This window comes from Oryctolagus cuniculus, chromosome 14 (assembly GCF_051225735.1).
Source record: "Oryctolagus cuniculus isolate XC-2025 breed Fujian yellow rabbit chromosome 14, ASM5122573v1, whole genome shotgun sequence".
Classification (NCBI taxonomy): domain Eukaryota; kingdom Metazoa; phylum Chordata; class Mammalia; order Lagomorpha; family Leporidae; genus Oryctolagus; species Oryctolagus cuniculus.
This window is the reverse complement of record NC_142880.1, coordinates 89,007,270-89,032,493: the sequence shown is the minus strand read 5'-3', so window position 1 is coordinate 89,032,493 and position 25,224 is coordinate 89,007,270. Positions and strand designations below refer to the sequence as shown.

Sequence of the window (25,224 nt, the reverse complement as noted above, 5' to 3'; positions counted from 1 at the left end):
CGCACACCCCACGCCGCCCAGCCACGAAAGGCGACTTACTTTGCAGGTTATGCATTTCAGCGGTTTCCCTTTAAATGCCCGTCTCCGACAAGAGGAGAAAAAAAAAATCCAAAAAGCTATTCCTCCAGCGACTGGGCCAAGTCTTCCCCCTCCCTCGCCCCCCCTCGGAGGCGGGTTCCCGGCGCTCGTGCCCGGCGGCGGCTGCGTGCATGCGCGCGCGCGAGGGGGGAGCGGGTGCAGCGGGGACCCTGGAGCAGACCCCCGGGTGCTGCTACCGGGCCGGGGAGGGCGGCAGCAGCAGCGCGGGCGCTCGCACGTCGCTCTCTGATAAAGATCGCGGCTTCATGATTAACTTGGGCAGGTTCAAATATTTGCTGAGCTAGGGATTTCAACGGGGGGGGGGGGGGGGGCGGGGAGCCCCAGGCAGAGTTGTCAGCGGCTGACAAGTGGCCCACGCGAGCCCCGCTCTCGCTCGGGGTCGCCGAGGGCGCGGCGAGGGGACCCGACACGGCGCGCGCGGCCAGACGCAGGAAGTAGCCGAGCGCCGCGGGCAGAAATAGCCTCGGAGCCGCGCCCGCCGCACCTCCTCCCGCGCCCGCAGCCTGCCCCGCAGGTGGCCGAGGCAGGGGGCCGCGGGGGCGGGCGGGGGCGGGACGGGACGAGAGCCCGAGCGAGCGGCGGACTGGACTGAGCTGAGCCGGGGGCGCGGCGCGCGGGCTCCGAGGGCCGGACCGGGCACCGCGCGCTCGCGGACGTGCGTGCGTTCTGCACCTGAGCCCACCCCGCGCTCGCGGACGTGCGTGCGTTCTGCACCTGAGCCCCGTCCCGCTGCCAGTTAAACAGGCAGCCGCCGTCCACCTCAGAAAGACGTCGGCTGCACCTGCAGAGCCGGCTCTGACGCGGTGCTGAGAACCGAACCCGGTGTCTGTCGAGCGCACGGAACCGGCACGCTGAAAACCCTGAACGTCACTCGGGGGCCCCGTCCGTCGTGTCCTCCATGCTCCCGGAGGGGACGGGCAGGGGTGCGGATCGGGGTGGGGGGGGAGGGGTGAGCAGTGCCCACCCCCCCCCCGCACTAGGCCCGCAACCCAGCGCTCCGAGGGGGCCCCCAAGTCTCCCTCCCTGCTTCCCTTAGCCAGAGAGGGCAAAACTGGCAGGCCAAACAAGTTCTATTAAGCGACATGCAAAAAAAAAAAAAAAAAAAAAAAAGTCACACCTAAACGAAACTCTGGTGTTTTTTTTCTTTCTATTTTTAACTTAAAAAAAAAAGCACCCTTTTCGCTCCCTTTGAAGACAAGCGGGTCTGTTGGTGGCCGCATCCCCACGGAAGACGCGGGGCTGCGGTAACGGCCGCACAGGCCGCCTCGGCCCACTCGGTCTGCCAAGCCCGTGGGGAAGGCGGCGCCGAGCAGCGACACGGGGCCAGTCTGGTGGCCTGAGCGAGTATCTCTCCCTACTTGTCCATAAAGCTGGAGACAACACAGACGCCCGCTTTCCACAGCACCCCTGTGTTTCACATCAGAACCTTCCAAGATTAAAATCCGCCCCATCCCAGGTCCAACAGTGTCTTTTCAGCTCCAGAAGTGTCCACTGAAAAGCAGCGCGATCCCTCGTTACAGGGGAAAACACGCCTTAGACCAGATTTGGGAAGTCTGGACAGACACGTCTCAGATCAGGTTCTCTGAAGGACTGCGGTGGGAGTCTGCGCCCATTGGTCTTTGAAGAGGGACCTTTATTAGCTTAAAGAGGGGGCCCTCTCCTGGCCGAACAGAGGTAGTGACTCCGGCCTGCGAGAAGAGGAGCGAGGGCTCAGCTCACCCTGCAGGGTCACTTCAACAACGGACGATGGAATTTCAAACTAACTTTGAGGCAAACATTTTGGGAAGCCCGTGCATAGTTTTTGCATAATATGTATTTTCCAGGAACTCTCTGAAGACCCTTTGTATGCATGCATTTCACAATTTTTTCCACACCAAAATAAACATCTTTTAAGCCCATTTCCATGAACACTTTAGAGTTCCTTTATAGGTTCAAAATTTCACACAAACTAGTAGGAAAGACCTTTACAACCGTCCTTTAAACTACGTGGTTCACTAAGGGCTACTGAATCAGAAACAGCATCACAAGCATGGTCACTTGTCATGTGGCTGCTAAACTCTGTTACGAAAACGTGTATTTTAATGGCAGCATTTATCTGGGACTTCAGAGAACCAGCCACACTGGAAAACTGACGTACACCGGTGAACTTTTACCTTCTGCGGTCCTTGAAACAATGCATAGCATTTTCCCTGTCCAAGGAGTGTTGTAAAGTTCATTCAGAAGCAACAAACAAGCAAAACAGCCTGGTAGGGGAGAATGAGCACACTTACACCACATCTCCTGATACCTGGGAATAACCATCAGGCAGCAGCTTTCAGGCCGGGAAACCTCACTGCTTTTGATTCATTTGTGAACAAAAGACCATTAAAACCAAGGCAGGGTTGGGGGTCAGGGAATGAATGAATGTTTAAGGGTAATGAACCTGCCTTCATGATGCTAACTTAAGACAACTCATTATATATCTGCCTTTAGAAGCCAGGCTTACATCCGCATAAAATCAGACCCATTCTACTAGGGTTTAGAAGGGAACTTCTCCCCTGCTGTTTTGCCCTCAGACCATGTCCCCTGAGAGAAAGAGAAGTCTGCTGCAAAAACAGAAGGAAAAGTGCGTGCTGGCCTCCAACACGTGCCCCTAAGCACATCTGTTTCTCAGAGGGCAAACAGAAGTTGCTCCTGTCTGATAGAGGCCCCGGTGTGGCCTGTCTTCGTTGACTTCGGCCCATCTAAATACATGCATGTTGTCAAGCTTTCGCATCTCGCCTTTCAAACAACCCTCTCATGTCAGCCCATATTTTAAACCCAATAAAAAATAAATCAGAGAAAAGTAAAACCCTTTGAAAGTCATTTCCCTCCACCTTACTGCTTACTTTAGTGTTGGTTAAAAACCAAGCCCAGGGCATTTAAAACAAGATTTATGAATCAGGCTCTTCAGGATGAATGTTTTGCAATGTGCCAGTGGTTAAAAATTAACTTTGACAGGTGTAGAAGGGCCAGGGGGAGAAAGAGGCATTTATTCTCCACTCTGGGCTTGAGGGTGCAATAGTAGACTTCAATTATGCTACATTAATATTTCTGGATATATCCATGAAATCTGAAATATGTAAAGACACTTATAATGGGTTTCATTCAAATGCACCCTGTGCTAAATGGGACCCTTTTTACCTTGGTTGCCCTATAGAAATCTACTTTAGCTACCTAAGTATGAATAGTGTAAACATAACACAGTTATTCAAGAAAACCTGCTGTTTGGCTTTAAATATTTTTAAGACTTTCGGGAACAAAAGGGAACAGCAAACTGTCGACAGGGTACTGCAAGCTCCCGCTGTGTACCTAACCTTTCCGGATCTCAGCTTCCCTCCAGAAAAGAGAACCCTGCCTTCGGGCTGCTGGCCGCTGGCCCTGCTCAACGAGCTGCTGTATGAGAGTTCTTGGCGAGCGGGGAAGCCTATTCAAAAAAATAAAAATAAAACCAATCATCGGGATGATTATCCTGCCGTGCCCAGGTGCATGCCAGGAAGGCTCCAAACAGTCCTCGCCGTGTAGAAACGCGTGACTGGCGGCTTCAACAGGCAGGAAAAACTACAGAAGCGCTCCATGCAAGCGGACAAGCAGCGGAAGGGCATCCACAGACCGCATCGCAGACTCCACCTGCACAGAAGCAGGGGCAGGGCCGACCTGGGTGCAGAGAGAGCGGCTGGCACTGTGTGGGACCGCTGCGTACAACTGTACATTTGTGCTCTGGGCAAGGGCACCTGGGCCAGGTGATGGGGGGAGGGGGAAGCACGGTGCTAAAACCCAGGCCACTCCCCTCACCAAGCCACACACACAGAGAAGGCGGCACCCTACACAAGCACCTCCTTCTTTCTAAGCTGTGCACCCACTGGGGTGGCAACTGTTCACAGAGCTTCCCTTTCAACATTGCACTTGAGCGTCTGCAGGCTCCCGGAGGCTCCAGCTCAGCTGGCTGGGGATATGGGTCAGTGGGGAGACGGGCCGGATGGAGCTCGGGGGGTGGACTGAGGGAGGCAGGGCCCTGCAGGTCGCTGCGGCTACAGCAGAGGGCAGGGGGACACGACAGGGCCATGCATTTCTGTACGGCTCAGCTCATCTAATCCTCCTCACCGGCCCAGGAGAGAGGTCTTACTCCCATTCCAGAGTCTGGAAAACAGTTTGGAAAAGCCGACTTAAGTCAGCGGCAAAGAGCCGAGGCTCAAATCCAGGCTCACGGCTCCTTCCACGGCGGGTGGGACGGGGGCCTTCCCCGGGAGGCCGCAAACACTGGGTTGTGACTTTTACTCGTGTGACCCACAGGAGCTAACGGCAGAGATGTCGTGGTTTATTATGTGCTGGAAACCCAGGAGGGGTCGGGGGATGTTAAAAGCAGCCTCATTTGCACAGGAAGGCTTTGCCGGCTGCAGGCAGCAGGGGGCAGCAGACACACCAGGCTGTATCCAGGGGCAGCTCCTGGCAGACCTGGCCTGCCCTGGTCCGGGAGCGTGGGGTGGGCCTCACGTTTACTTCACGTCCAGAATGACGGAGCTGGACAGTGCCTTTCTCTCTACGCTGATGCCTTCTAGGGTCCTGTCACTTAGAACGTGTACTGCTTTTGTAAAATTGCAGGCCATCACTTCTGCGCTCTGCATTTGTTTTGAATAAATCTTGAAATGCCAGCAACCCAAATGCTATTCCTCCTTCCCCGATTCCAACTGAACCTATTCTTCAAGGCCACTGTCAGGTTCAATTTCTTCCACAGAGCCGGGCGCCGCAGCTCACTAGGCTAACCCTCCGTCTTGCGGCGCCGGCACACCGGGTTCTAGTCCCGGTCGGGGCGCCGGATTCTGTCCCGGTTGCCCCTCTTCCAGGCCAGCTCTCTGTTGTGGCCAGGGAGTGCAGTGGAGGATGGCCCGAGTCCTTGGGCCCTGCACCCGCATGGGAGACCAGGAAAAGCACTTGGCTCCTGCCATCGGATCAGCGCGGTGTGCCGGCCGCGGCGGCCATTGGAGGGTGAACCAACGGCAAAAGGAAGACCTTTCTCTCTGTCCCTCTCTGTGTCCACTCTGCCTGTCCAAAAAAAAAAAAAAAAAATTCTTCCGCAGGCCTTTTCCGTCTCCCAAGTACCCTGAATACCCACCAACTGTGCCTTCTGTGCTTAGGGATACTTGCACGTCCCCCCCTCCCCCCATCCCCAGTATTTAGCTATACCTTGCATGCTAACAGGTCATGTCTGAGCTGAGACTTTGCCTCAAACATCAGCATGGCAAGTTCTACATGGTAACAACCACAACACATAACAGTGTGGTGCCCCCAGTACACTCACACACACGTTGTGACAAGACACAGGGTGGGGGTGGTTCAGGGAAAATGCTGCAGCCCTTCCAGGCCTAAGAAATCGGTTCTTCTCCCTGGGGTGCCCTGCCAGATCACCAAAGGAGTTCAGGGTGGCTTCCCTGCAGAGGGGGAAGAGAGCCCTATGAGGTTTCCCAAGGGAGAACACGGCCACTCAATTCCAAAGGGCTGATGTGACAGACGGAGGAGGGAGGGCACACAAAGGGACACACGAGGGTTGGAAGATGACTTGGATTTCAGGTTTTTTTTTTTTTTAAGAGGCTGCATGAATCTTGGGATGATCTAGCGAATGTTCCCGGCTTTGTCATTCTAGAGCAGAGCAGGTAGAATGAACCTTCCTTGGAACCGGCACACGGGTTCCTTAGTGGAGGGAGGTGGGGTCCTCGGAGCTATCCAGCAGCAGTAAGGGCACATTATGAAAACCGGCAGATCCGCTTTGACTTAAGAGATCCCAGACGTTCAACTGATACCAGTCAGACCAATCAAACCCCAGCACGCACTAAGCCACCCTCTGCGTAGCAGGAATCCTCAAGCGCTGTGCGGGAGAACCTCAGAGCGGGATCTTGCCAAGCCCCGCCTGGCTGTCAGCATCCTCCTCCTGCACTTCACTGGAGAAGCCCAGGATGACCGATCCCCTAGCCCTTGGCCGGAAGCAGGGCCTCACTCTGCCTGGGCTCCAAGACACATGCCAATCTGCTCAGGCAGGAGGGAAAGGCCTCAGCTCTTTGGCCCAGCATCCTGCTGGTTCTTGTCCTTGGTCACCTACTCAGTGAGTCTAGGGGTGTTAGTTCAAGTGCCTTGTTCCATGCCCCCACCTCTACTGCTTCCTACAGAGCCCAAAGACAGCCTCTGAACATCAACACAGAGCTCCCAACGCCGCTAGCAAACTAACCAACGGCCCAAGTAGTGACACGAGATGACACCTTTCGGCCACCCCCTGAGGTCCTGGGCCGCCTCTGCTGACCGTGCCCCCCTGAAGCAGTGACCTAACACTATGAGCATCCCTAGGCAACACTCAGCTTGCTGGCATCTGGGTCTCTGGGGCTGTACCACGCCTGCCTCAGTGAGTGTATCTGACGCTGTTCTCACCTGGGCGCCACATTTTTGGCCTGTCCTCCGAAGTCCTTCCCAATTCCTCCCCCTCAAATGGCTGCCAGCCCCGACCTCTAGCCCAGGCCTGTGGGTAGGTTGTGAGCAGAGGCCCTCACCTCTCTCAGGCTGCCCTGTGAGATGCAAAAACCACAGCCAGCGAGCGGGCTGCACCGTACAAGATCACACACAACCTGACTGTCCACTGCCCGACACTGATGGCTGGGGCCCAATGCGTGCTCAGACAGAAAGAAACACATCATTTGCAGGAGCTACCTATAACAAATTATAAAGTCAAGGCGTTTCACTTAAATTCGAGGCATAAATTCGGACTACAAACAACACTTTCTCTGGGTCCTGAGACTTCTTTCTGAGACTTTATTTAAAGGATCCTAATCATTGTTCTAAATGACCAGCCACTCTTGGCTACCTTTTTGCCAGTTTATAGCACAGTGAGGGTGTTAGGTTTTCCACAGAAGGAAAATGCATCCGTTTAAATTAAAGCCACTGCTAACACAGTCTACATTTCCTGCTTTGTGAGATGGCTAACTGAACACCAGCCTGCTTTCAAAGAAGCGCCTGGCCTGGTCTAAGCTGCTGCAGGGAGCTCTCTGGTTTCATACTGCTTGCATTATTGGGAATGTTTATTTTGACAGACATTTCTCAGCACAGCCACTTCCAAAACACACATTCCAAAATACTTTAAATTATATAGTAATTATAATCCCCTACTTTATAAGTATTAGGAAGAAAAACAAAAGTGTCAACAACTAAAATGAACTCCATAAATTCTGCTCAACAACTACAAGCCTAAAAAGCCAAGGGCCCAGAGAGCTCGTCCTGCTCATCTAAAAACAGGGGTCACTTCAAACCGACACGTGTTGAAATCCGCATAAGATTTAGTACAGTCTCTGCCACCTGGCGATTTTTTTTTTTCTTTCAGACCACGAAATACCACATTACTATCAACTGCAATTCTACCAGACACTTCTATTACTTCAGAGGTCTAAAGCCATCAATTTTAAGGCTGCAAAAAAATGGCTGGTGAGCACACACTGGACGTTCCGAAGCATTACCTGGTGCAGGTTGTCGATCACTCCATTCGTTGCAGATTAAAATTTCTATAACTTTAACGAGGTGCTCAGTATTATCAGGGCTGCAAGAGAGAAGAGTTTTATTAGGAACGTCTTTCCTAAAAGCAAACTCACGTTCACGTACATGCCCCTACAAACCTGCACGTGTGCCTGGGAAGCCGCACCTTTCAAACACGGTTAACGGCCAATCGATTTGCCACCACCCTCATCCACCCCACCATGCTGGTTTCCCTCCTTTCACTCACCTGGCCGCAGGGAATCTGAAAAGCATAGGGCTGAAAATTTCTGCGAGCGCTCTTGCAGTTAAGAGACTCTTGCTGGAGGCCTGCGAGAGCCTGAAGAAGTGTTTTAGCAAATACTGAAGCGTGAGCCAATACTGATGAGGTATGTTGGGCGACCGGATGAGCTTCTTCAACACCTGGGTATATTCTTCGGCGCTCTGTATTTCTACATGTGAAAAAGAGAGGGGCCGGGGGAGAGCAAAGATTCAAAAAGATTGGCTCCAGTCTTTTCCTCCTGGAGTACTTCTGCCCTCTCTTCTAGTTGCAGGGAAAGTCATCCAGAGAAACACACAGAAAGTCATCAGAGAAAGTCAGCCGGAGAAGCACACAGGGCTTCTCCTCTGCTCAGTAGAAAATGCATTTTGAGAAAGTAGAAAGTTCAAGGCCGATGGAAATGCAAGAAACTCTTCCTGTTAAAAAACCACAAGATGTGCAGGGTGTTCTGGCTAAAACCTGCCCAGCTGCTGGGCAGATTCAAGTGTGATTGGCTGACTGGGAGGAGCAGGAGATGAGTATCGCGGGTTTTGACTTTGAAGGCTATGAACCACAGTTTCCTGTGCCCAAAGCATTCAACTGAGGCTTGGCTCCTAAAGCAGTCCCCCTCCCTCGACACATTCAGCTAACTACGGCCACTTGGGGACGCTGACACCAACGGCTCTGGTCACCAGGCCCTAGTCCTGGGTCTCTGAATCGGACATGAGTCCCTGGTGTACTGCGTCCTTCACAGGCGTGGTGGCCTTTGGTTTTACCCATGAAAGGGTACCAAGTAGCCATTTCCACGTGCGTACCACACCGGCTTCCTGACCAGTGAGCGCCTGGGTCTCCTGCTGGACGCCCATGAGATGCAGTGAGGGTGGGGAGTGTCGGTGGCTGTGCTGGGGAGGGCCCAGGGACCACTGCGGTGGTCTCAGTTCCCCTCCTTACACCCAGCTCTTGGTCAGCTCACTACATGCTCCCCAGGGCCCTGCCGAGAGAGAGAATAACCCACCTTGGGCTAAGGAAAGCATCTCGCTGCACACGGCTACGGGGATGACGGGATTGGGTAAGTCCAGGAGATAGCGTTTGAAAGCATCGGCTAACACTTGCACGTCCATCGCTTCCAGGTCCACGGAGGCTGCGTCTAGGAAACACATTTTAAGAAAATTTTCAGACATTTATTTTATGTATGGGCAGGGCCCGCTTTCTGAATGTCTGACTTAAACCAGGAAGCAAAATGAGGACAAATACAAGACATGGAGATGATTATTATTATTGTTATTGTTAGTAGTACTGCTCATGGAGGCTGCTCCTGGCATTCGAGTGGAACAGCTTTTTCTTTGTGTAGCTCGGACCCACGCATTGCAGGCATTTAGCACACCGGGCCCCCTGCCCGGGATGCTGGTAGCATCTTCCTAGACTTCAGGGTAACAAAACAGAACGCTGCTGTTCTGGGCTGAATCGTGTCTGTCCCACATCCAAATCCCCTGTACTGCAGAAAAGTGACTATATGCACAAGACAGGCCCTTGGAGAGCAATCAAGTTCAAGGGAGACCATCAGCAGAGGCCCTAACTCCAACCTGACTGGTGCCCTTGGCAGAGGAGGAGATGAGTACAGAGAGACACTGGAGCCGCAGGCACGGAGGAACAATGTGAGGACGCGGGTGAGGACTCAGGAAAACCCGACGCCGGCCTTGGACTTCCAGCCCCAGAACAGGCGGAGACAGACTGCTGGTTTCTAAGTCCCTCTAGCTGCAGTATGTTGCACTGGCAACCCCAGCAAACCGAAGCAGCCCGCACATTATTTGCAGACCCCCTCTGGAGGATGGTTCTGCCCCAACGGGGCAATGTTCTAAGTGTTCCTAAGACCTCAACAGGAAGATGCAAAATGCCAGTTTTCCAGTGTGAACCAACAGCCCCTGCGTCTCTGAATCAGCGTACATCTAACCCGGCAGAGTGCCCGACGCCACAGCAGGAGAGTACAGGATCTTAGCAACTGGTCTCAAGATGGTCCAGAGAAAGGACTCACACGCTCTCCAAATGCCTCCCCCTAATGCTCACTATGGCTGAGCTAACCTGTGAGCGCTAGACCGTCTCAGAGGAAAAGTTAAGACGTGCATCTCTGTGTGGTAAAGCTCTCAGCTGGACCCGGGGTCAAGCAATCTGCCGATGGGGTGATGCCAGTCAAAACTGCATGCTCACTGTGTGTGTGGCGGCTGGAGTTCTTGGGGCAGAATGAGACACAGTGTCCAGCACGCTGAAAAGAAGGGACTGGGGAGCACGAAGGCCCCGGGACATCTAGAAGCCAGGAGAAGCATTCGGCTGCTGCTGAAGATATGCACCAGTGACGTGAAGGGTAGCTGGAGACTTGTGGACTCGACAAAGGTGCGACGGTGCACTCCACTTTTATTTGCCTTTTTTAACTGCACGGGAGATATGGGAAAGGAGTTCTGGCCATCTACAGCAGAGCGGTGGCCTCTGAGTTCTCTCGCTGTTAAAGTATGTAAGGCACTATCAAGAACCTGGGAAACTGGGTGATTGTCTGGACTAGGCAGTGGCTTAAGAGAGAAGTAGAAAGAATCAAAGTTGACTCCAAGGTGTGTGAGCAGGAGTAAATAGAAGGTGGCATCCTGGGGCCGGCGCCATGGCTCACTTGGCTAATCCTCCGTCTGAGGCGCCGGCATCCCATATGGGTGCCAGGTTCTAGTCCTGGTTGCTCCTCTTCCAGTCCAGCTCTCTGTTGTGGCCCGGGAGGGCAGTGGAGGATGGCCCAAGTGCTTGGGCCCTGCACCCGCATGGGAGACCAGGAAGAAGCACCTGGCTCCCGGCTTCGGATCAGCGCAGCACCGGCTGTGGCAGCCATTTGGAGAGCGAACCAATGGAGAAAGGACCTTGCTCTCTGTCTCTGTCTAGCGCTGTCAAATAAATAAATAAATAAAAAGAAGGTGGCATCCTAGAACCCCTGAACTAATGCTATGATAAATTCCTCTAGGCTGAGCCTAGACCTTGGCTATTCCAGTATCACGACCCAAACTGGCCCCCACTGAGTAGACAGATATTTTGAAAAATAGCCAGGCAACACCACGAAGCTCTAAGAAAAGTCAGGCTGGTATAAAATACGGGCAGGTCAGCTGGAGGAAAAGAATTACGCAACTTAGAGAGGCAAAGGCGTCACTCAAATGTCCTGCAAAGACTAATGAGAGACATTTCCCATCCCCAGCAAGTGTGGGACCTGCCTTGGACGTAATGCAGTTCCTGGCGTAATTAAACACTGTCCAACCACTTCATGTGTGCAGCACCACGGGAACCCGACAGCCACTGACTCCTTGGCAAGCTGCAGATCTCCCGGGTGCTTCTCCTTGCCTGTGTGCCTCATGTAATGTCTCTGCCTGGCAAGTTAATCTTGCTTAATTTGCTCCTCTGGAACACTGTGATAAACCATTTGGCAACAGTGATTAAACGTTTAGACTCTAAATAGGCCCACATCCCTCTCCCAGGCAGGGCTTCCCTCTGTGACCTGTGCTGCTTTAGAGTCATCCCCCATGAAGACACTTGGCATCAGCGTGCTCACGGTGTGGGACCATGGGGATCCCTATTTGACTGACAGCACCTCAAGGGCGAGGACGGAGACTCCCCTCTGCTCTTCCTGCATCCCATGGTGTCTGTGTTCCCGCGAATAAAGGTTTGAAGAGTGCTGCTAATTTACCCAAGCTCTTCCTACCATATGCAAGTCAAAGAGCCCTCCTCATGGCTGAATGAAAGAAATGACCTCATGCAGGACTCAGGAGAGGCTCACCTCAGGCCAAATTCCACTAGAACTGGGGGCCCGGGGTATTTTCTTTATTTTTATAGTAACATAGCTTGTACAGTTCCACTCTGGGGGGCTCCTTTTCTGTAAAATCACTACCCTATCGAGCTCTTCCAGGAGCTACCCCACTGCTGTCCTGTGATGGATCTGACAAGCACCGCGAGCCTTCAGTCCAAGCCGCAGGAGTGCCCGTTCTCTTCTGCCCTCCCTCTCACCGAGTGCACATGCGACTGGTGACCGCTGGCCTCTCCTTGGAACGGAGCCCCTTCCCCGGCTCATCTCGCTGTTAGTGGGTCTCCTGGGGAGTGGAGGCAGAGGTGGGCGTTCCCTCTTGCTGGAGACCATCTGAAAATATCTAACGACATTTTTGATGGTCTCAATGGGTAGAGCGTGCTGCTGGCACCTGGTGGGCAGAAGCCAGGGATGTGGCTACACGTCTTACAATGCACACTGCTCTCCCCTCGCAACAAAGAATTACCCAGCCTAAAGTGCTGAGAATGCCAAGGTTGAGAAAGCTGGATTCGAGGGGAATGAACAAAGACTTTTGGAGTCAGACCAACCTGGATGCAAGTTATGGCTCTGCCACCCAGCCTCTGAGAGATGTCAGAGATGAGTGATCTCATGGGCAGCTTCCTTTTCTGGTGAGTGACAGTAACAGTGACACTGCGAGGCTAATTAGTAGGTGTTAGTAAGAGTGGGCTCTTGTCCTCCCAGACACTGGTTGTCCTTTTTAGACACAGAGTTGGCCAAAAGCCATGGGGTTTTTTTTTTGTTTGTTTGTTTTTCAGGTGTAACTGACTTATCTTGGAGCCTCCTCCAGGATATTACAATATGTTTTCTGTACTAAATATCTTTGAGCTGGAAACCATCCTGCTAGGTCCATTCCCAAATTTGGACAATGGCTACTCTTTTTTTGGCCACAAAATTCATTTGTACAGCCCAGAATTCAAATGAAACCAGTTTTCCGTGTGAATGTTTTGATCTCAATGGGGAAAGACAGCTATCTGTCAAACACATTATTGACATGAGACTAGGTTGTTTGTTCCAGCTCATGGGTGGTATAGTTTTCTTTCCTTTTTTTTTTAAGCTAACCTACATCATTCTGCGTTGTTCACGTTAAAAACTTAACCACTAGTTCTCAAATAACTTTCAATTTAAAGGTCTCTGATGTCTATACATTTCCTGTGACTTTTCACAAGTTTAATTTGACCAACTTTCTAACCAAAATATATACAAGTATCTGTATTTCAACTGGCTAAGAACAACAGTCAGTGTTTCCTTAAGTGCTGCCAAAGTTGCTAGAGTTACAGAAACCCCAAGCTTTGCACCGTGACTGTTGTCAGTCAACTTCGTGGCCTATGCTGTGGCAAGAACAGAGAGTGAGCAGCAGACGGTATGCCCTGTTTGCCTAAGACCGATTTCCCTAGAAAAAGGAAAAATGAAGATTAAGAAAAATGCTGCTTAAGTTGCAAAGTATTTGGGCAAAGCACTTCAAGTCAGAGTTTTTATTACGAAAGACCTAGGCCCATTCTTTTCTCCTAGAAACATCTTCTCCAGAAAATTTCGTAAGTTGCCTCGCTTCCAATTCTCGTTTTCTAAATATCACGTGGGCATTCTTTGTACATTCAATCTTCTGAAGGAACTTTCAGAATGAGGTTTCACTTCTTTTATTTTAAATTGAGTTAGATGGATGTGAGGCAGAAAATTATTTTTCTGGGGGCAAAAAAGGTATTAAGGAATGAAGGATCTGAGACACTCCAGAAACTGATCCAAGAAGACAACTTGTCAGAACGATGGCGGATAAATGGATTAGTACAGAAATCTCTACAAGTTGCAGAGGTCTTGAAGGAGGGGTGGGCAAAAATAAGGCCACTACTTGGCTGGACCAATTAATGTCAATTAATGTGCTCGCGATGGCTTGTCCAACTCACGAGAGCCCACTGCCTTCAGCTCTTCCCAACTTCACATTCAGGGACATCGTGTTGGGTAGCTTGAAATCAACCACGGTAGGAGTTACCTCCACTCCAGAGAAGAGCAGACGCTACAGCACAGGGCTTTTTCTGCCCAGAGAGCTGGCTTACCAGCACACCACTGTATTGTAGTCTCTATGGAGAAAAGGCAAGCAACAAGTAGGAAAAGGAGGTGGCGAGTGAGTGAGCGGATGGAAATAAAAAGGAAAACGAGAAGGAAAGAGACAACAGAACATCTGAAAAGGAAAGGTAACAAAGAGGATACTGGCAGAAGCATCTGTTAAACAACACAGGCTAATAAGTACTTTTTTAGTGATCTGGATGAATGAGATGCAGACCCCAGCAGGGCCAAGGAAATACAGTAGATATGCAGAGCCAGAGAGATCTCACGGCTTGACTTCTCTCCTCTGGAGTTCCTGCAGGACCCAGGGGCCGGGCTGTGACCGCGGCCAGCACGCCCACGGGCAGGCATGCACACACTCGCACCTCAACTCGGCAGCCACACACCAAAGGGCTGCGCCGGTCCGCGCTGCTGTCTCAGCAGGGCAGAAGGACCCAGGCACGACTTCAGAGGTCACTTCTGACGTACAGTGTGGCAGGGACTGAATGACAACCCTACGTGCGCGTTACCCTGTAACGGAAAGGTGACAGCTGTCTGTCCCATGGGTGTTCGCAGCTCTCACACACTCACCACAATCAAGAAGCTGTCGTAGTTCTGCAGGGTTGCTGGAGCTCGGCGTCCTGTAGAGGGTTGAACATTCCAGACCTAGGACACAAAGCAGACTGTGTCAGCACAACACAGCCCTCCGGAGAACCTGCGAGCCTGCTGCCAGACACATTCCAGTTCTCATCCGGCGTCTATTCTAGACGTGTCCCAAACATTCCTGGAAGTCAGCTCCTGCTGTTCATCTTATCTGGTGTGTCTACAATCTTGGCAAAGCCACCTGGCTACTAAGGAGCAAGTTATTCATATTTATTAAATGATGAGGAATTTCATGGCATCCATACAGTAACTGCATGCTAATCTGCAGTCAGAAAATGCGGGCCAACATTTCTTTTCCAATGCACAGCCCCCCAGTGCTTGTGTGTCTAGCACAGCGTTTGCACACAGCAGGTGGTTAAGAGACTGAATCGACGTGCCAGAGACAGACACAATTCTACCAGCCATGAGGTAAGGGCCCAGCATCGGACCCGATTCCCGTTTCCCTCGGTCGGTCTGATTACCTTTCTTCTCAATGGCTTCCAAGAGCTTGATAAGAAGAGGCGGGGCAACGTCGGGAGGGGCGAACTGCTCTGCAAGATCCGGAAGCGTGGAAGCTGCAGACAAACAGAGTCCCACCGTTGTGTTTAATTTGAGGTCGCTAGGTACAGTACACCACATGAAGAGCATTAAATACCGAATGATGTAAACTTAGGCCTGAGCAAGGAGGACACCCACAATGGGCTCTGCACTTTTGGGGCACACAGGCCAGGCTTGCTCCTTCTTTCCAAGGATACACTCAGCGTGATCTATCAAAATCCCCAAGCTTTCTGCCAAATGGTATCCTATGCCACCCACGTGGAAGACCCAGAAGGAGTACCAGGTTCCTGGCTTTGGGCTGGACCAGTCCCAGCCATTGTGGTCATTTGGGGAGTTACCCAACAGATGGAACCGCTCCCTTTCGGTCACTTGCTCACTGTCACTCTGCCTTTCAAATAAATATTTTTTAAAAAGATCTGATTGAACAGCTTGTTAAGATGACTTTTAACTAAACTATTTGGGTGTGGGTACTTGGGCCTCCTTCTATTCTTGCCCCAAGCTCTGCAAATGTCAGAGGTGATGGGAAAATATAACTGATGATCACTGCCCACTTGACATCAGTTTAAGTCCCTGTGTGATTGCCTTTGAAGCCTCTGCTTGCTTACTATGTCTTGGATGATGAGTTAAGAAATGCGACTGCTTTTATAAGTTGTTTTTCCCATGCTCTATTTGCATGTTTTACTACTTGCGATGATACAAAAATGTCAAATTGGAGGACATTCATAAATTACTTTCTTCAACACCGTATTGATAACCAGATCTGACTTCCAAAAAAATATGAATCCATTTTAAGCCAAAATCTTTTTCTCAATATATGCCAGAAGAGGGCGCTAAATATGTTCACCTCAAGTTTCTCAAACTGCAAAATATAAATGACCGTCTTTATGGAAATATCTACGTGTGCAACCTGCTTATCAGCCATCCGTGAAGAACTTTTTAGACAGTTAAGATCCATCACTTGCACTATCACATAGGCATCGTTTATATAATCTAAGATTGTCTAAATACATCTTTGTGATTTTATCTCAGTGAGATTTCGGGGGAGGAGGGATTCTTTATTGAGCCACACAACACACAGAGCGAATTCCTAAGCCCTTAATGCAAGTATTAAGAATCAATGGAGAACAACAACAGATTCATGACACAAAGGCCGTGCTATCCAATTTGGATTTCAGAGAAGAAAGAATGGTTTCAGTCGTCTTGCAAACTGAAACTCTGGCCCGAGACCCTTTTGGGCTGCAGTGTCCCCTAGCGTGGACAGACACACAAGACAGTGCCACGTCACTCTGTCGGCCATCGAACCACCCAGGATGAGGAAGAGCTACGTGACGCAGCAAGGTCGGATAGTTGCACTGCCCTGCAGAAGTTTCTACAGATGGAAGCGTTCACTACTCCTGCGCTGCACTAAAGCAGCCACTGGCCACGGCGGCGACGAGTGCACAAAACGTGGTCATGGCACCTGCGAAACAGGTTGTAAGTGATGTGAACTGAGGAAGTAATGAGAGTTAGCGACCGTGGTATGGGAGGGCGGTTCTCAAGAGCTTGAGCTACGGCAGATGTTCTCAGTGGCAGATGAGAAGATCCTGGAGTCGGCTTCGTGCCACAAAGTCCCCAGCACAAAGCGGTCCCCGAGCACAGGACACCCTAATGAGGAGCTGGCCCTGCAAAGTCGGCCGCCCAGTGACCTGGAGGCCTGTCACTGGTCACATTGCCCTAACGCAGTCTGCACTTCCTAAGGGCAGGCCAGATGCACCACTTACTGCACAAACAGTCACAATGGAGGCCGCCAGGCGGGAATGTCCTCTCTCCTGTGCTCCCACACCTGAGGACTTGCTAGGAATACAGATTCCCAGGTGCTACCCTAAATCCCTAGAATCAGCACATCCAGGAATGGGGCAGGTGATGTTTTGTGTTTGTAACAAACCTTGGGGACACTGTTTTGATAAGAACATTCATGTGGGTAGTCCCCTGAGGGAAAAAAAAATCTAGCAATGACATCCCCCAAATTTCTATAAATGTTTAAATGTGAATGTACCAGAAAAGCACTTAACATAGGATTATCTTCAAAGTTTCCAACTTTTTAATGAAAAGTAGTGTAAAATAAGGAAATACGGGGACAGTGCCATGGCTCACTTGGTTAATCCTCCACCTGCGGCACTGGCATCCCTTATGAGCGCCTGGTTCTAGTCCCAGTTGGGGCACTGGGTTCTAGTCCTGGTTGCTCCTCTTCCAGTCCAGCTCTCTGCTGTGGCCCGGGAAGGCAGTGGAGGATGGCCCAGTTGGTTGGGCCCTGCACCCGCATGGGAGACCAGGAGAAGCACCTGGCTCCTGGCTTCGGATCGGCGCAGCGCCAGCCGTAGCAGCCACTTGGGAAGTAAACCAATGGAAGGAAGACCTTTCTGTCTCTCTCTGTCTACAACTCTGTCAAATAAAAAAAATTAAAAAAAAAAAAAAAGGAAATACTACGAAAGAGCACACACCTCATTTCCTCTGATAATGGTAAGCCACTTCCTTGCCTTAGATGGAGTGGGTGATCAGCTCACAAAAATACTCTCTCCTACAAATACCTCCTGTGCTCAAGAAAACATAATAGAAGGGAAATCTACAGCATAGAGAAATGTTACTAGTTGGGATTCACTACTGTGTGCCTCTCTTTAACAATTATTATGTATTTGAAAGGCAGACAGAGACATCTTCCCTCCATGAGTTTATCCCCCAAATGCCTACAGCAGCAGCCAGGACTGGGCCTGGCTGAAGCCCGGAGCTGGAAACTCAGACTGGGTCACTCATACAGGTGGCAGGGACCCAGGGTGCACATGGGTCAGACGCAGAGCCCAACCAGAACCCAGGCACTCTGACACAAAATGCAGGCATCCCAAGCAGTGTCTTGACCGTGCACCTGGTACCTACCCCCGGTGTCTTTGAGCCATCCCAGGATTTAGTGCACTCCAAAACTCAAAAAGCTTAAGATTCAGCAATAACTACACGGACCTACATATCCATACAGTGCTCATGTAACTAACTTGCCGGACTCCTCTCTCCCCTTTCCCTCTTAAATTATTCAGGCATCATTTATTTTAAACAAACAAAAAATCTTTAACGCTGGCACTGAAAATGGAATTACTTAATACAGGTTTATCTCCTTCTAGAATCTTATCAACATGATCATTTCTGCAGGCAAATATGAAAGTTAAATTAAATGATAATTAAAGATTTCATCTAATTATGATCGAAATATGCACCCAGCAGTTGTTACACTGCTAGCTTAGCAAATGCTACATGTTAAAAACGTTTCCATCTCTCCATTTCAGCTTGAAAAGCTAAAATAAGCAAAACTTCTCTTTTTCCTTTCACTGTTTTCTTTGGCAAAAAAGAAAAATAAATACTAGTTTACCAGCAGTATCCTGAGCTACAAAACATCATTTGTTTTACTCATCCAGGTGTTTCTGAAAAGCACTGGGACAGCTACAGGTAGCTAGGGGAACACTGGAACTTTTCTCAAAATTCACATCAGATTACATCCTTTAGAAACGAAATAATAATTAAAAAAAACAACATACACACACACAGCAGGAAATACAAATACTTCTTTTGTGATATTGAGTTTCATACTGAACTTTTAATATTACAAAAACGTCACTGCTCAAAAGCGTGAATCTAGACAGTCGATCAGGGCGTTTACAATGGGGGTTTTACAAGTTCATTAATAAGGAGACTTTTAAAATAAAATCGCAATCCAAGGGTTTCCTGTTCCTTATACAATGTCTGGGACTCAATTCTTTTCCCCTTTGAAACTCTTGGAGAATGTGGAAGCCCTGCTCAGAGGCCTCAAAGTTCCCAGGAGCCACTTAAGGCAAAAGGACCAATTACTATCCTCTGTACAACAATCCCAAAATCGATTATTCCTTTAATTCTAGTAAATACACAGGGATTCATAGCTACTTTTCCATTAGATTCCATGTTATAGAATTCCAACAGGAAATGATAACGGCTAGGACCTACCCAATTCTGCAAGCTGTTCTTTGAAAACATCATACACCTTGATAAACTAAAACATACGGACTAAAAAAAAGAGAAAGAGAGAGAGACAGAGAGACACACACAAAGAGAAAGAACAACCTGCCAAGCACATGGAGTGGCGTGACCATGCCGAGACACACGTTCCCAGAGGACGCTTATCCTGAAGAGTCTGCCTGAGCTCTGACAGCGCCCCTGCGCGGGAAGATGCTTATACCTGAACGAGGAGGAGGAAGGCGCCCTGGTGCTGAAGGCTGCTGCGGCAGAGTGCAAGGATCTGGAGAACCAAGCCCACTCATAAGAGCCTGGGTCAATGTGCAGATGCCTTTTCTACAATCCAAGCCCAATTTTCACTTAGCAGAATCACGTTTCATCAACAGCAATCAATACCGTTTAAGGAGAAAGAAAAGATGGAGGGACGCCCGGAAGGTCTGGAAGTGGTGACTCTAAGACGCACATTATCTCAGAAGAAGGAGGCACTGGCCTCCAACCCAGACGAGAACACCGGCAAACCAGGCGGCCCAGGCGGCAGGCAGGCTTTCTGATGACAGGGCCCTGGGTGACAAGCAATCACCTGGAACAGAAGAGGGCCCGCCCTCCGCAGGCACGCCCTTTCCAAGCCACTAACAAGGACAGGCCTCAGCAGCCTCGGGCACCAGCCGTGTGTGGGAGACTGTGGCATTCTTCACCCCGCGTGGTGCCAGGAGCGCTGGGAAGTGCAAGATGAAACCGGCACACAGCTGCACCTTTTGGAGGCATTCTCCATACAAAAAGATATTTTAGAGTTCAGTGCCTGGCAGGGCCGAGCGGAAAGTTTAAGCTGAAACACTAGGGCTCCAGAGTCAGCCCCAGCCAAGAATTTCATTACTGAGGGAGGCAGCTGAGGAGTGGGTGAAAACCGCCAGTGACTCCAGAGATGCAACGCCGCGAGTACGCAAAAATGAAAATGCATACGCCAGGCGCGGGTCGGCATGGAACCAAGACGCTCGCACGTCTACTCACTGCCGCTCAACGGGAACTTAACTGCTGGCTGGAAAATCTCATGACTTCCAGTGAAGAGTGCACAGAAATCTAACAGGTCGCAGTTCGTAAATGAGCCTTATCTGCACATTCATCCATTTGGGCTATACAGGTTAATACTCTCAACTTTACACTTCTTAAGCCCTATGCGCAGTGCTGCAACACACGCTGGCCTGGGCCCTTTAAGATAATGGAGCAGAGAAACAAAGCTTAGAAAAAGAAAATGATGGGTCCTTTAATTTGGGCACACACTTATTTTATCGTTAGTATGGACGTGATTCAAAGCACAGGTGTAAAGCTACAGACAGGGCCTGGGTTTTAATCCTGGCTTTGCTACCTAGAGCAATCTTGGATAAGTTAATTAACTTGAACCCCAGTGTTTCCACCTGTAAAATGGGAGTACTAAGTGAGGTAACGAGGATTAAATGAACCACAGAAATAAAAGTGGGGCAGAGACCCACATGTAGAAAGCACAAATTAATGTGCTCTCATTAATATCAGGATTATTAATGGAATTTTATTATTAATAGATTTTAAAAAAAAATACCCAGTTGTGATAGCAACTTTTAAGTCCAACAAACAACTATTGCAACTGAGACAAAAACAGTTGGGGCCAGCACTGTGGCACAACAGGTTCAGCTGCTACTTGCCATACCAGAGTCTCAGATGGGAGTGACAGGTGGATTCCAGCTACTCTGCTTCTAATCCAGTTCCTTGCTAATGCACTAGGGATGGCAGCAGGAGACAGCCCACGAGTCACCCAACGAGGAGACCGGGACAGAGTTCCTGGCTCCTGGCTTCAGCCTGGCCCAGTCCTGGCTGTTGCAGCCATCTGGGGAGTGAGTCAGTGGATGGAAGACCTCTCTATCTTTCTCTCTGTCACTCTGCCTTTCAAATGAATATATTAAGTTTAAAAAAAAAAAAAAAAACAGAAAGAGTCTTCTCGCTACTTTTCTAAGGTGACAAGCTGGAAGTGTATTTGACAGATAGACACTTGCTTTTTGCCTTTTGTTCTACATAAAAATGCATTTATTGAAGCCATAACTAAAATACCATATTTTCTATTTATCACATTTTTTTCCCTAAAAGGACTATAATACTAATCTATTTGAGTTATTAGATGTCAGGTTTCTGAATGTGTAGCAAAAATGAGGTTGGAATAATTGTGTAATAAATTTCAGTGAGCCTGCCAGAAATGAGGACTGTTTTTTGGAAGAGGTAGAAAAAAAATACGGACAAGTGAAAATGGGAGCAGAAAGAGAAGATGTGAAAATAAGTCTTCATCATCAGTCTATGTGCAGAGATAACTAGTGGGAGGGAATTAAGAGTTGCCAAGAGATTTAAACTGCAAGTCTGAAACTCTTTTCAGATACCCTAATTAGTCTTTAATATCTTTAAGTTTATCTCTTCCCACTTATCTCTCCTGCCCCCACACAACAAAAACAAATGAAGGGGACGGGAGCCCATTTAGCTTGATTTCTAGACACCATCCTGGTTATCTTATTAAACCGAAGCAGACATTACAGCTTTGCTTCTGATGGGCTTAGCTAAAGCCTTGGAGTTGAGATAACTGAAAGGCAAGACTGCACTTCATCTTGGACAGGTGAGCCTAATTAATTGTGATTCTTATCACCTTAATTGGAGTCTGATTGAAAGATTACAATTTACTGCGTAGAGCAAATTGGCGCCCGCACAGGAGGTGAACGAGGAAGAGGGAGAGTTCCCACTTCCTCCCCACCAGGAAAACAACTCCTCCTTGAGGGGCTGCAGGGCCCAAGGACGTAGAGGAGAAACGAGTCTTTTGGTCTGTGACCCAGATGCCTAAGAGAAAAGGGGAGAACCACCACGCCATACACACAGTGGGTGCTCCGCTAGGGTGAGTACTACTGAATACCTAACTGGGGACCATACCCCCTTGTAAGCATTGTACAGACCTGCTGAATGTATCTTTCACGGCCGTTCAAAGATATATATATATATATATAGACTGTATTATCCTCCAGTTAAAGGTGAGGTGCCTGAGACACTGGGGACAAGTCACAAAGCTCAGCGAGAGTCCACCTTCCCATCGGGCAAAGTGTGCAAGTCTGGAAAGCAACCAGTGAGTCTCTCGAAGGTTCCTGCCACAGCCCCTAACTCCAAGGGTAACTGCCAACAAGGGCTTTTATGTGACACACAGATGCGGGAGGCCTGAGCCTAAAAGGCAACAGCATCCACCTTTCTGATGTACTCACGCTAAGCTATCTCCACAAGGGCCACTCCTGTACTTCTGTCCCCCAGGTTGGCTCATCAACACATCTCCCTCACTATCCAAGGGTGCCAGGGACCACTGGATATCGATAACATCATTCACGGGCCATACCACAATTATCAGCTTTAAACACTGGCCTGCTGCAGATTTACTCATTTCTAGTTCCGCCCACCACTGCCATGGTGGGGTGAGTCCAGACGATTCTGCCGGCCTCCTGCAGCCCGTGGGCAGGATGTTTCCCACCCCTGAATCTATCCTATCGTGAGGCACAGGCAATGAGCCCTACGCAGAGAACAGCAAGAGGAGCCCCACTCTTAGCTAGAAGGCTGTACGGGCACCTGGGGTGAACCACACCAGCTCTGAGGAGGGTGGATCACGGACACACACCCTTCTCTCCCACTGAAATCTGATAACAAATTTCATAGCCACACTTAGGCAGCAGAAATGCTACAAGTGCTTAAACATAATCAAGCAGGGTCTTAAAGCATAACTTGAGAAGCTTCTGTGTCACAAGCAATTGAAGGGCCCTCTGGTCAGGAGAGGGTGGGGTAAGGAGAGGAACTGGACAGAAAGACGTTGCTGGCGAAACTGGAGACCAGAAAGAATCATCTGATGCTGGCTGGACTCTCCCGCGCGGCGCAGAAACCGGCCGCTGGCTGACCAAGGAGACTGAGCTTGAAGAGACAGAGGAACTGCCAAACAGGCCAGCTTGGCCAGCGAGGCAGAACTGGCTGTTTTAACAAAGCCTGGATGGAAATCAGAGGCGAAAAGAACCACCAGATTCCATGCAAAGAACTAAGAGGCAGGGCTTATTGGCCGGCATTTTTAAACACACTGCAAAGTTGAAAGAACTGTTCAGTAAATGCCCACACATCTTGCATCTAGTTTCTACAATTAAGACTTGATCTATCTGCTTTATTACATATCCAGCCTTTAATCTATCTTATTTTTTGAATGCATTTCCAAGAAAGGTGCGGAAATCAGTTGCCATGCCCTGAATGGTGCTCCCCACCAAAATTCACATGTCGAAGTCCTAACCCTCCACATGCCAAGGGAGTCTTCAAAAATCCATGAATTTAAAAATAGTTTTGCACCCAAACAAAATTTTTTAAAGAATTCATTTCCCCCAGAACTTTTTAAGTGCCCCTCTTATTTGCCGCAGGGACTTTGGGGGGCCACTGGATTGAGATCGGACCATGAGGGCAGAGCCCTCGCGGCAAGATTAGTGCCATATGAGAAGAGACACCCCAGAGCTTGCTCCCCACGCTTCCCACATGAGGCGATGGGGGGAAGGTGGCCGTCTGGAAGGCAGGAAGAGGGCCCTCACCAGAACCCGCCCATGCAGGCACCCCGCCCTCAGGCCTCAGCGTCCTGCACCGGGAGAAGTAAATCTCAATTAAGATCACGGTGATCTGTTACGGGCTCCCAAGCTAGTATATCAGACCACACCCAAAGAAAGGAAAACACTGTGAGTAGAAAAAGTCAACATCAAACCCAGTTTCTACAGGTGTTTAGAAAATTCCTTCTGTGTCAGCACACCCTGAGGGGCAGTGCCCCCCAAACGTTAACATGCATATTAAAGGAGGTTGGGGTGGCATCTAGGTTTCTGCGTGCCGAACGGGCTTCTCGGTGATGCCCACACGGCTGGTCCTTGGCCAGACTTGGAGCAGCAGCCCTTGAGGATGAACCCGTCAGTCGGGCGGAGAAACCCCAGCTCTCTGCAGCAGACAGAATGCCGATGACTGCGATTCGTTCTGATAACCTGTTGCCTCAAGTGCCCCAGGCTTCCCAGGCTGGTCCCAAAGCAGGGCTCAGTGGCCAAACATCTGAACTTGTGCCGGCAACTGTTGCTGACTACCCGGAGGGTCCAGTTCTCAAAATGAGTGAGGTCCAATACCCGATCTCATGAGGTATGCAAGGGAAAGACCTAAGCAGTCAAGGGTTCTGCTGCTCTGCGCTTCTGTGTGCGGCTGTCTGAGGCCGGAGCGAGCAAGTGAGAACTCGTCCGGGCCCCACGGTCAGTTCAGGACAAGTAAGGGAATGCAAGCCTCCTGCCACCCATCCCAGTGGTTTTTCTCATCAGGCCACAAGACTAACGACAAATTACCACCACTACTCCAGTCCCCAAGCTCCTCTGGCTCAGAACCTCTGCACTGGTCAGTTTCCAGTCACTGTCACAAACAGCCGGACTTTATACAGACAAAGTCTTTGCTTAGTCCACGGCTTTAGGGGTTCAAGTCCCCACGTCGAGGTGGGCCCACTGGTGTGGCCCCTGGTGGTGGTGCTCCTTCTGCCAGAGCCCACCACAGGTCAAGGTGGGGAGCACACATGTGTTTGTCTCTATGTCCTCTCCCAGCCACAGCCACCAGGATTCAGTCGTGGGAGCTGCACCCTGAAAACCTACTTCCATCTCGTCACTTTCCCAAAGGCCTCTGTCCTCGAAACACATCTGGACTCCATTCCCATCCTCTTGGTCCCTTTACCTGAAACTGGGCCCTAGGAAACCCACATTCCAACCAGCATGTGCTCAGGACTTTATCTCATTGCACCTGTGCAGCCCGTGTGAGGTATTACAATTATTCCCATTTCACAGATGAGGAAACTGAGACTAACACGAACTAACAATAACAAGCAAGTTGCCTAAAGTCAGGCCAGCAGCAGGCAGGAAAGCTAGTTTAGACAACTGACCAAGTTCAAGGACAATCGCACACTCCGGGGCTCTAGGTTACCTCCTCAGCAGACACGCAGCCTGGCGCCTCCTGGAGTTACCCAGTCCTGAGCAGGGTCTGAAAAACCCTCGCGGGGATATTATAGAGAAGTGCACGGCCACCATTACAACCCTTCACGCCTTCAACCCACCCTTGCTCCGGAGGGCCGGCCTCTCGCCAACACCTCTGCTTATCAGGGTTGAGCCCTTGCCAGTCCCTAAATATCGGCCAGGCTAAATATTTTCAAGACAGCATTTATCCAATA

General features: G+C 50.0%; 1 protein-coding gene across 6 annotated transcripts in view; it reads right to left on the bottom strand.

Annotated features, from left to right (window-relative positions):
• Window positions 1–25,224, bottom strand: part of PIK3R1 (phosphoinositide-3-kinase regulatory subunit 1) — an 88,439-nt gene that overhangs the window by 12,344 nt on the left and 50,871 nt on the right. For 2 of the 6 annotated variants that reach the window (XM_002714070.6, XM_051853438.3), the window contains exons 3-7: window positions 14,888–14,980; window positions 14,355–14,429; window positions 8,898–9,029; window positions 7,874–8,075; window positions 7,611–7,690 (exon numbers count right to left, since the gene is read on the bottom strand). In XM_002714070.6, the coding sequence (XP_002714116.2) occupies window positions 7,611–7,690; window positions 7,874–8,075; window positions 8,898–9,029; window positions 14,355–14,429; window positions 14,888–14,980 (582 nt within the window). Of the gene's footprint in view, window positions 1–39; window positions 529–7,610; window positions 7,691–7,873; window positions 8,076–8,897; window positions 9,030–14,354; window positions 14,430–14,887; window positions 14,981–19,082; window positions 19,747–25,224 lie in introns of those variants that run through there. The other 4 variants (XM_008262302.5, XM_070056818.2, XM_089313240.1 and 1 more) reach the window with 4 other exon arrangements.